Source organism: Chaetura pelagica, unplaced genomic scaffold (assembly GCF_000747805.2).
Source record: "Chaetura pelagica isolate M959 unplaced genomic scaffold, ChaPel_1.0 scaffold470, whole genome shotgun sequence".
NCBI lineage: Eukaryota > Metazoa > Chordata > Aves > Apodiformes > Apodidae > Chaetura > Chaetura pelagica.
The window spans coordinates 280,289-291,423 of NW_009951911.1; the positions used below are offsets into that span (position 1 = coordinate 280,289).

The window sequence follows — 11,135 nt, forward strand, 5'->3', positions numbered from 1 at the left end:
GTGGCGCCATGCAGTCCATGGAGCGCCTGCGGAGCCTGCTCGGCTCCCTCAACCAGCAGGAGCGGGAGCAGCGGGACCTGCGCTTCCGGCCCCAGCCCCCCGTGAGTGGCCCCCAACACTGGGCTGGGGAGTTGGGGGGGGGAGGCCCCGTGGAGGGGACAGTTTATGGGTTGGTGGTTGGGCTCGATGATCTTAGAGGTCTTTTCCAACCTTAGTGGTTCTGGGAGTCTGTGATGTGTGGGGGTGGCACTCTGTAGGGGTGATGTCCTATGGGGGTGAGACCCTGTGGGGGTGACACCCTAAGTGGGGTGCATTTTATGGGGGCTGGTGTCCCGTGGGGGTGATTCTCTATAGGCGTGACACCCTCGGGGGGTGAAATCCCATTGGGGTGATGCTTTATGGGGGTGATGCTCAATGGGGGGTGACACTTTATAGGGTTGATGGTTATAGGGGAGTGACACTTTGTGGGTGTGATGTCCTGTGGAGGTGACTCACTATGGGCATGACACTCTAGGGGAGGTGATGGTCTGTGGGGGTGACACTCTATGGGGGTGATGCCCTGTGGGGGTGATGCCCTGTGGGGGTGATCCCAGGCAGAGGCATCATGGGCAGCTCGAGGGTGATGGGTCCTGCCAGTGGGAACAGGACCCCCAGCCCTGGGACCAAGGCAAGTGCTGCTGCCATGGGCTGGTAGATGTGTCCTGCAGAAGGGCTCAGGGCAGCAGTGAGCCCAGCTGGGCTCTCAGAGCCTGCATAGAGGGGCCACTTGCAGCCTCTCCCTATGGATGCACCTTTCCTTGCACACGGATGCAGTGGGGGCTGCACAATCCGGGGCTGGATGCTGCACGGGGCACAGCACATGCACTTGGGCTTCAGAGGGGGAATAAAGGCAAAAGCAAGGTTAAAAAAATCCATAAAACTAAATAAAAATAATTTTACATAGTAAGTTAAAATGGAATGACAGAAATTACATAAAACAGAAAATTAAATTACTCCCCTTCCCAGCCACAAACTCACACCCTACTGAGTTCTCTCTCCAAAGTGACACAACCCGCAGCCTCCAGCCCCCTGGGGGGGTCTCCACCTGCTGCTTTCCACAACACCCCACAGGTCTCTGTGCTCCTGGGAGCAAACTCTGCTGTCCCTGCCCCTTCCCTGGCCCCCCCATCCCATGGTTGGTGCCATCACACACCAGGACATGGGGACAGTGGGAGTGTTGCAGTGCGCCCGGGCAGGGGACAAAAGGGCCACCTCCTGTTTCTGGGGCACATGGATGCTGGCAGCAGGGGTGTCTTGCCACAGCCCTGAGCAGAGGTGCTGCCAACCAGATTTGGGTGGTTTAACCAGGTTTGGGGGAGATATTTTTATCTGCCCTCTGCTGTCTGTGGGGATGTCTGGGCATGCAGGTCTCTGGGGCTCTGAGGCTGTGTCTGTCAAAGTGTACAGATTACTACAGCTGCAGGGACAGCTGTGGGGAGAGGTGATACAGATTAGATAGATATAGATTATATAGTTAGATGCACATATACATCTTTTTTTGTATATTATATATATTTCTTTTTATCGATCTATGTAGATGTCTATTAATCTATTTATCTATCTATATCTATATCTATATCTATATCTATATCTATATCTATATCTATATCTATATCTATATCTATATCTATATCTATATCTATCATCTATCATCTATCATCTATATCTGTATCTATTTACAAGGTCATGGAGGGACTTGGGACAAGGGGAGATGGTTTCAGGCTGGAGGAGGGAGATTGAGGTTGGACATGAGGAAGAAATTCTTTGCTGTGAGGGTGGTGAGAGCCTGGCCCAGGCTGCCCAGGGAAGCTGTGGCTGCCCCATCCCTGGCAGTGTTGAAGGGCAGGTTGGATGGGGCTTGGAGCAACCTGGGCTGGTGGGAGGTGTCCCTGCCCATGCAGGGGGCTGAATCTACATGATCTTTAAGGTCACTTCCAACTCAAACCATTCCATGATTCTCTATTGGTACTGATGATACAGATTAAATAGATAGATGTGGATGTAGAAGTAGATTGTATGGATATGGATGTGGATAAGGATATGGATATAGAAGGACTTTAAAATAGGCACAGAAAAGTGAGATTCACTGAAATCCATTTCCTTTCAGCCTAAGAGATTCAAGGACCAGATACTCAGGTGACCCAACACTTAGAGCCGAAGAAAGGACTCAAAAAGCTTTTTGGGTCCAGCCTACACAGACTTGGGACTTCCTATTGTTAACTTGATGTAACCACTTGGGTTTGATTGGAGTGGACTCATTGGCTGCCCCTGCAAACATGCCCAAAACCACGCAGAGCTGTTCCCATGTCACTGCTGCTCTGAGCCATCCCTTCTCCCAGGCATAGCCAGGGGTTAGGAGTTCATGTATTGACTGCAAAACCCAATATTTTTTTTTGGAAAAAAATCGTATCTGCAAGAATTTCTGACTGTAGTGGGAAATAAATCCAAGTGTTAATTAATTATCCTGTGTTGCTGCAAACTTGTAAACCCAACATGCCATTTCTAGGCTGCTACAAAAGGTTGGGTGCTTGGGTCTGCTGCTATAAATAATATTTTGGGTTCAACCTGGGCCAACATCTACTTCTAGATGAAGACACACACACATGCTAAGTCAGATCTTTGCTGAGTAATGCTCTCATTTTTCAGGCTGCCAGCTCTTTTCTCTAAAATAGTCATTCAGCCCCAAATCCACACATCAGACTGCCAGGAGATCTTCCCCAGAAATCCCCTCAGGATGGCCTGAGGGGGTCCAGCCCATGTTTCAGTTTGTATGAGCCTGGTTAGGTGATTTTCAGTGAAAAATCTGTTTTGCCCAAAGACATGAGTCCATCTCCAGCCCTTTCTCATAGGTGAAAAGACATATTTTTTACCTGCAGTGGGCAGATTGTGCTGTTTCTCCTGTGTCCAGAACTCAAAAAAGAGGGGTTTTTTCAGCCTTTATTGGTAACTAAGTGTCTTGGCCCCAATGGGTCCTGGAGACCCTGAACTCTGTTGGCTCCTCTGGCTGATTTGCAGGTGGGGAGGGATGTGCCCACCTCAGCAAGGACATTGTGCTGCTGTGATGGGACACCCAAGGGGGGGATTTTAGGGTGCCTGGTGGGGTTTGGCTGGGGTGGGAGGGTTGGAGGAGGTGAGACCCAGGATGGACATCTTGGCTCCTTGCAGGTGACCAGTGAGTGTGGGTCTGGCAGCTCATCCTGCAGCCCCGAGTGGAGCAGCCAGCTGGAGTTTGGCACCAATCCCACGGGTAAGATGTTCTCCACCTCACCCCAGGGTCCTGCAGCCTTGCTGGGCTTTGAGGGGGGCAGCAGTGGGGGACACCAGAGCCTTGGGGCAGAGAGTCGCTGAGCCAACCCCTTCCCCAAGCAGGAGATCCTTGGAGCAGAGACAAAAGGAGCCTTGTCCTCTCTGCCCCCCTGCTGATGCAGAGTTGGGCTTCCCCAGGCTCATAAATCCTCCTGCATCGCCTTGGCTGGATGCTCAGTGGGTTCAGGCTTCTCCCACTGCCTGATTTCCTGGAGGCACCTGCTCCTGGAGCTGAGAAGCTGGATTGCAACAACCCAGAGCCTTGGCAGCTTGGTCCCCATCAAGGGTTCATCTGTCACCATCCCTTGGGTGGCTTTGCTCGCCCTGGTGCTGAGAATGGCTGTCCTGGGCTCCTGTCCCTCCCCACATCCCCTCTGCAGCTGCTGATTTTCTTCCATTATTGCAGTTATTCCCCCTGCCCTTCCCCAAATCCACCTGTTTCGTTTGCCCAGAAGGCAGAAACTTCTCATTTTCCAATGAGGAATAAAACCTAAGAAGTGTCCAAAAGCTTCACTTCCCTCTTGCCCTCTCCAGGGGAAAGTCTCACCCGATCCCCCTGGGTGGGCTCTGGGAGCTGGTCCCTCTGCCCACGGGGGGATTGCGTGGAGCCAGGAGCCATCCCCAGCATGTAGCCATTGTCCCCAGCAGTGTCACTGTCCCCTTGCTCTCCTCAGACCACCTCCTGGCTGACGAGGCAGCCGAGGACCGCAACCTCCACTCGCTCTCCTCCATCGTGGAGAGCATCGCCGCGGAGGACGTGACGTTCCAGGAGCAGCGGGTCCAAAACTGAGCCAGCGCAAACCCCGGCGGCTCCTGGAGCTGCTCACAGGGTGGGAATAAGATGCTGGAAGGGCCCAGCCACTGGAAATTATATTTACCCCTCCAGTGTCATGGACTGCACTGCTGAAATCACTCACCTCCTGTCCCCCTCCCCGCCAGCCCTCCTGCCCAGCCAGCTGAGAAGCACGGGGAGCGGTGGGACGTGGGCAGCAGCTCCCAGTGCCAGGCTCTGCTTCCCTCCCTGCCCGGGATGGTCGGGTTTTTTTGGGGCCAATGTGTGTGCTGGCTTGGCTTGCTGATGTTTTTTCCAAGATGCTCTTTGACCAAGGTCTCTCTCCAGCTGGTGTCCCTGGGGTGCTGAGCCCTGCGGGCGCTGCCTGCGCCGGCTCTGCCACCCAGCGCCGTGTGGAGCTGCCATCTGGGGTGGTTCTTTAATTATTATTTTTGCTAACTTATTTGGATTTTGTTGGTTTTTTTTTAAATAAAGGCATTCTTGTTTGAACTGCTTGGATCTTCCTTTACTGCTTTACTACTTCTTTTCCTGTCCCCCTTTTCTTAGGTATCCCCTAATTCCGACATGGAGGTCTGGGGAGACCTCACAGTGGCCTTCAAGTGCCTGAAGGGGCTCCAGGAAAGCTGGGGAGGGACTTGGGACAAGGGCAGGGAGGAATGGGATGAGGGGGAATGACTTTAAACTGGAAGAGGGGAGATTGAAGTTACACATGAGGAGGAAATTCTTCACTATAAGGGTGATGAGAGCCTGGCCCAGATTGCCCAGGGAAGCTGTGGCTGCCCCATCCCTGGCAGTGTTGAAGGGCAGGTTGGATGGGGCTTGGAGCAGCCTGGGCTGGTGGGAGGTGTCCCTGCCCATGCAGGGACCAGTGAGGTTCAGCTCTGTACTCCAAAAACTCTTGGGGGAGCTAAAGATTCATGATATTTTTAATCTGGGCTCTTGAAAGAAGGCTCAAGCCAGCACTTGTTTTAAAATCCTGTTTATTGGAACACACATACATCCTTTCCTGACCCGATCCAGGGTTTGGAGTCCATGCAGTACCAATAATATGACAAAAGAAACAGGGCATCGATATAAAGGGCTCACTGACTCTTCAAATTAAAAAAATATTTAATACTGTATTAGGCAAATAATACACCGAAAAGACATGGTGACTGTAGAGCCTCTCAGATATTGCACTTCCAGACAGCACATGATAAGTATAAGGTCATTCCAGCCATCAATAAATATTACATCAGAAACAGGGGCCACACAAGGCAAATGTGGCATGAGGAGACAAAGAGATCCTACCCTACAGGGGAGATGGGAAGAGTTAAGAGCCTCCTGGATTAATCCCTGCCCGTAGCCTGGAGGCAGGAGGGGAGAACATCTCCTCAGCACCCAGAGGGGATGGGATGGGCACTTCCCGGGGCGGTGGGTGCCCCTGTCGTGTCTCCCCAGGCACCCAAGGAGGGTCCCCTCTCCTGTGGGTGCTGGTCCTGATGGGGCAGCCTAGCTTTTGCCCACGCAGCCTGTTGTGGCCATGCCCTGCAGGCACAGCCTCCCTGCTCCGTGGTGTCTGGCAGCACCCCAAAACGCAGCACCCTGCCCGCCCGCCCCTTGGCACACAGTCACCCTCCTTGCCCCCCCAAAATGGTCCCTGCTCCAGCCCCTGCAGTGCCCAACTCTGGCAGTGGCCCCGGGGGGGGCAGCTCCTTGCCCGGCGTGAGGATTTTCACGAGCCTGAATCTTCCTTGGCTTCAAGTCCCGTGGGCAGCACCATCCCTGGCAGCCGGGGCTCGGGCGAGTCAGTGCAGCAGCCCCATGGCCTGTTGGCAACGTGAACCAGGCAGCAGGAAGGGTTCCAAATATCATGGCCCATTTTTTGGGGGTGTCTCTGTGACCCCGGCCAGGTTGCACCACCCGTGGGCCAGTGGTGGAGGGGACACCCAGCCAGCGTGTCCACAGCCCAGCCAGCCTGGGGAGAGGTGGGGGGACAAGCCACAGGGAGCTGGGGGGAGCAGTGGGGTGCACAAGCAGAAGGGAGAACATCCTTTTGGGTCCCCAGCAGCGAGGCTGCAGTGTCTGTTGGCTTGGGCTGAGGAACAGGCGTGGGCTGGGCTCTGGTCCTGCAAGGCAGCCAGCACGTGGCCACGTGGAGAGTGGAGATGTGCTGAGGAACGAAGTGGGAAAGGCCCCGTGAGGCCAGCAGGTCACCTCCACCCCTGCACCAACAACACCCCTGCACAGGCCAACAAACCCAGACGGAGTCATAGTGAATCCTCCTGGCACAGGAGAACCATGCCCCAGGGTACAGCAGGACTGCAGGAGCCTCTCTGAAGTGCTTGGCTATCATTCCCTCATCCCACTGGGATCTAGGATGGGATCCCCAGTGGAGCTGTCTGCCCAGGGACTGGACAAACCACACATGGTTGGGATGCTGAGCATCCCTTCTGCATCATGGCAAAGTCCTGTGAGCCTAAGGCAGCAGTGGGCTGTTCCCCCACCACCAGGGTCCCCATTGTCCTCCATGGCAAGCCTTGGTGAAGGCAGATACCCTGCCTGGGTGATGCTGGGCAGAGGATTCTGGGCCTTCTGCTCTCCTCTCAGCCACCATCCAGCTCTGAGGCCTTGGTCCTCCTCACACTTACCCAGGGCTTCCTGGTTCCTGTCACGCTGACCCTCAGCAGGAGTATGTCCGGACCGTGGAGGTTTCCAGCCTTGGAGACCCAGAGGCACCAACTAGGAGTCAAAGAGCAGAGCCTGCAATTAGTGACTGCTCCAATTAGTCCTGGGCTCCCCACCAAAACATCTAGAGGCAGCATCTGGGCACTGAAGCCACATGAAGATGAAGGTCAAAGGAAGAGGCACCAGCTCCCCACCAGATCCCCAGCACTGGGGATGTGGCAGGTGGCTTGGGACAGAGGGACTAGGCTGCTTGATCCAGGGCACAAACAAAGGTGACCTGGCTGGAGCTTGTGCCTCTGTACAGCTTTGGAAGGGACCAAGATGTCTTGTAGAAAGGAGTTGTGTGGTGGTGGGGCAGGGCCTGGGACATGTGTGCCCAGTTAAAACACAGGACAGCCAGGTCAACCACATCCAAGCAGGTCCCCGCCAGCCCCAGGAATTCTCAGCAGCACTTGGGCTGAATTGAGCTGGTTCACCCAGTCCCTTCGGGGAAGGTTTCCAAACATCAGGATGGTCCAGACTGGCCCAGATGGAGCTGCTGCTTCCTGACAGCCCCAGGGCCACCCAACAGGCTCTGACCTGGATGCCAAGCCCAGGGTGAGCGACGCAAAATTCCAATCCACACCCTGGCCCAGCCCTCTCCCTCCTCCTGGTGGTTCAAAACAAAGAAATCTCACCCCAGAGCAGAGCCTGAAACGACCTTCCTGATAAAAAAACCCACCCATTTCCAGCAAAGAAACAGCTCAAGGGTCCCCAGGGTCCAGCATCGCAGGCGACCAGCCGGGCTCCCTCCCTCCCCGCTCCCGGTGGCACATCCTTCCCCACGCTCACCAGGAGCTTTGAGCAGGGGTAGGAGAAGGGGTGACCCACCTTCCGGGGGCATTTTCTTGGCAGGGGCGGTGGGAGGGGGCAGGGGCAGGAGGCTGGTGACACGGAAGCCGGCGGGGAGGGTCTCAAAAAAAGGCGCGGGTTGATGCTGTGAACGTCGCGGGGGCGGAAGCGCTTCCGCCAGGACGGGGTGCGACGGAAGGTCTTGTCATCACCCTGGGAGGGGAGAGCAGGTTATGGATATGCAGTCATCCTCGTAGAGTCGTCAGGCTTGGAAGGGACCTCTGGAGATCATCCAGTCCAACCCCCCTGCTGGAGCAGGATCCCCTAGAGCAGATCCCACAGGAACAGGTCCAGGTGCGTCTGGGATGTCTCCAGGGATGGAGACTCCAGCACCTCCCTGGGCAGCCTGTCCCAGGGCTCTGCCACCCTCACACTAAAGAAGTTTTTTCTCATGTTTATCTTGACTCTCCTGTGCTCCAGTTTGTGCCCATTGCCCCTTGTCCTGTCACTGGGCACTGCTGGGAAGAGTCTGGCCCCATCCTGCTGACACCCCTAGAGATATTGAGGAGGGTTGATGAGATCCCCTCTCAGTCTCCTCCTCTCCAGCTGAACAGCCCCAGCTCTCGTGTCAGCAGGACCTTCTGCCCTGTGAGGTACCAGCACTGCTGCCAGCTAACAAGGGTGGGCCTGTACCTGGAAACCAACTCAAACCATGTAGAAATGTGTGACCAAATTGGACCAAGGTCACAGAAGAACTCTCCATGATCCCATGACATAGGCTTTGTCCTTCCCAGCTTACCTATGTCTTCTCTCCAGCCTTCCTGCAAAGATGCCTTGGAGACATCAACACACAAAGCCTAGGAAAGACCCCAAGGGTTGGATCTAGTCTTGGTGAGATAATGGCATCTGGAAGGGCACACCTCTCTGTGCTCTGAAGAGCCCTGACTGGCTCTGTCAGTCTTCTCATGGAGAAGACCCAACCAGAGGAGGGATCTACACGAATGACCACCCTCTGTGACTCAACATTACCAGTTTTCTGGCTGCTTAACAAGGCACGTCTCACCCACCAGCTTTATCCACTGCAGACGTGTCATGCCCAAAACATCCATGACTCCAAAAGCCCAAGTAAGGCAGGTGAACCCACTTGAAACTGAGCCCACTGAGCACGAGACTAGAAATGATGCACAAGACCCTTCCTCACCTGCCTACACAGCCTGGAAGCACCTTTCTGAGGGCTTTGACTAATAGTTTTAGCTTATTCCACTGCTCCTGCTCATGTGGCTGCTCTGGACAGTCTGTGACACACTGTTTGACACCCCTGGACAAGTAGGCAGAGAGCAGAGGTCCTGTCTCTCCTGTTTCTCCCCCAAGAGCAAGAGGTCAGCATGATGTGGACATGGGAGAGGTCTGGTACTCACATCATCCAACCTCCGATCTGTGCCCAGGGCCAGCAGGTTGTTGAACTCCCTCTCCAGCACTTGTCGAGCCTGAAATTCACAACAAATCAGCGTTCCCTGTCGATGGAAACAGTTTCCAGCCCAAACTCCCATCCCAGAAAACCCCAAGAATGACAGTGAAGAAGCCCAGGTGCCACCTAAGCACTCTGCTCCGACGGGCAGAGCTGAGCTGGTGGCACTGCAGGAGTCACTCACTGCCCTGTCCCACACTGGCCACCCTCCTCCCAAGCCCCTCAGAGATGCTGCTCTCACCTGCGTGTTCTGCGTGGGGATTTGCAGGACCAGGGCCAGGCTGTTGTGGTCGAAGTTCTCGTCGAGGGCCAGGAGGGCCCCGTGCACCCCGCTCTCCACCAGGTTGTTCCCGTACTCGCGGAGCCCGATGGACTGGATCCAGTGGATCACCTGGTCGTTGGTCCACACTAGGACGTCTGTAAAAGAGAGAGGGGTTGTCTCAGGGCCAGCTCAGACCACGCTTTTGGTTGTGTGGGGACCTGATGATGTCCTGAAGCCCCTTGGCATCTCCCCAGGCTGATGCTGGGGCTCTCCTCCTGGATTCAGCAGCAGTGTCAGATGCTCGGCTGCCAGGACCTGCTCACTGCAATTTACCAGACTAAACGATGAAATAACAGGCAGGAGACAACTGTGAAAATTAATCCTCAGCACCCACGGCTGCTGATGTAATTAGGGGCATTATCAATAATGAGATGTAAGCAGCTGCCAGACGTGCCAGGAATCTCAGGACAGCCAAGGACAGGGAGGCTGAGCAAGCTGAGGGTCGTCCTGAGCATCTGAAATGGGCAGGAGAAGATGTTCTGATGCTTGGACTGGACCTTTTCTGTCTTGGCAGCCTTTCTCCCTGCTCATGTCTGGCTGGGATAGGCTGCACAAAGGCCCTTGGAGAAACCTGTTGGGGAAACACCACCGGGAGGTCCCCCTGGAGCACAGAACCATGGACATGGTTGCTCAGAAAGGAGGATTTTCCCCAGGTAAAGGCTGTGTTGAAAATAAGGGTTAGACACCATTGCTGGGCATCTCCTGGGAGGTTTCCCATGTTTTCCAGAGCTGGGTTGTGTCAGTGCCTGCTGACCTTTGATTTCATGTTGGGTCTCTTCTCGCCTCCTCTCGAGCTCTTTGCGGTCGTAGTTGAGCCTCTTCAGGCACATGATGCCATATTGCAGGCTGGTGCTGCAAGGACAGGAGACCATTAAATCCCAGACTGGTTTGGGTTGGAAGGGACCTTAATGATCATCTAGTTCCAAGTCCCTGCCATGGGCAGGGACACCTCCCACCAGACCAGCTTGCTCACATCACCCAACCCTCAGGAGGTCTCTGCATGGTGGGGCTTGGAGGGACTTGCTTCCCTGCTTGCTGTCCATCTGCCCAAAGGATGCTTTGGATCATGATTGGGTCAGGACAGACACAACCTACAGGAAAGATCTTAGCTGGAAAAAGAGGAATGTCCTTCCTTTCCATGGGAATTCCACAGTCCATCAGTTTTGCCCTATTCTACCTGCCTGAGATCCAAATAACACTGCTCAGTGGCTGGAGAGGGAAGGGAGAACCAGCCTGTGGGGGCTGCTCCAGGCTGAAGGGTTCATCTCCAGAGCAGGGAGGGTCCTGCCAGGCCCATGGACACAGTCCTGTGGGTTGGGGAGGATTCTGAGAACCCATGACAGGGCTGGACATGGTTGGGCTGCTGACAGATGACTGCTCTGCCCTCCAGTGGGGTACACTTGTCCCCCAGGTGGGACAAGCCTTGATCTTACCCATGGCTTGCTCCACAGCCTGGAGAAGGCTTGGTCCTCTGCAATTTTGCTACAAGGACCATGATGAAGGACATTTGCCCATATGAGCTGCCCCAGACCAGGTGGTTGAGTTTAGCCTGGAAGAGCCATCCTCCAGCACCAGGGCTGGCCAAGACAGGGCAGCGCCCCTCAGATCGTTCCATCCTCTGCTCCATGTGCAGACACTGCACCCCAGGGACCTCCTGGAGGAGAAGACTCACCGGTGGAAGCTGTCCACCATCTTCAAGTGCAATCTGA

General features: G+C 54.9%; 2 protein-coding genes across 2 annotated transcripts in view; one reads left to right on the forward strand and one right to left on the reverse strand.

The window, feature by feature from the left end:
* Positions 1-8: 8 nt before the first annotated feature.
* Positions 9-4,135, forward strand: MYOG (myogenin (myogenic factor 4)). Its single transcript, XM_009994132.1, has 3 exons — positions 9-101; positions 3,205-3,286; positions 4,020-4,135. Exons 1-3 carry the CDS (start codon positions 9-11, stop codon positions 4,133-4,135), a joined length of 291 nt encoding a protein of 96 aa, XP_009992434.1.
* A 2,665-nt stretch (positions 4,136-6,800) lies between these two features.
* Positions 6,801-11,135, reverse strand: part of PPFIA4 (protein tyrosine phosphatase, receptor type, f polypeptide (PTPRF), interacting protein (liprin), alpha 4) — a 40,208-nt gene continuing 35,873 nt past the window's right edge. Inside the window, exons 29-34 of the mRNA XM_009994277.1 lie at positions 11,099-11,131; positions 10,181-10,278; positions 9,346-9,521; positions 9,055-9,123; positions 7,676-7,781; positions 6,801-6,859 (exon numbers count right to left, since the gene is read on the reverse strand). Coding sequence (XP_009992579.1) covers positions 6,801-6,859; positions 7,676-7,781; positions 9,055-9,123; positions 9,346-9,521; positions 10,181-10,278; positions 11,099-11,131 — 541 coding nt within the window. The remainder of the gene's footprint in view (positions 6,860-7,675; positions 7,782-9,054; positions 9,124-9,345; positions 9,522-10,180; positions 10,279-11,098; positions 11,132-11,135) is intronic.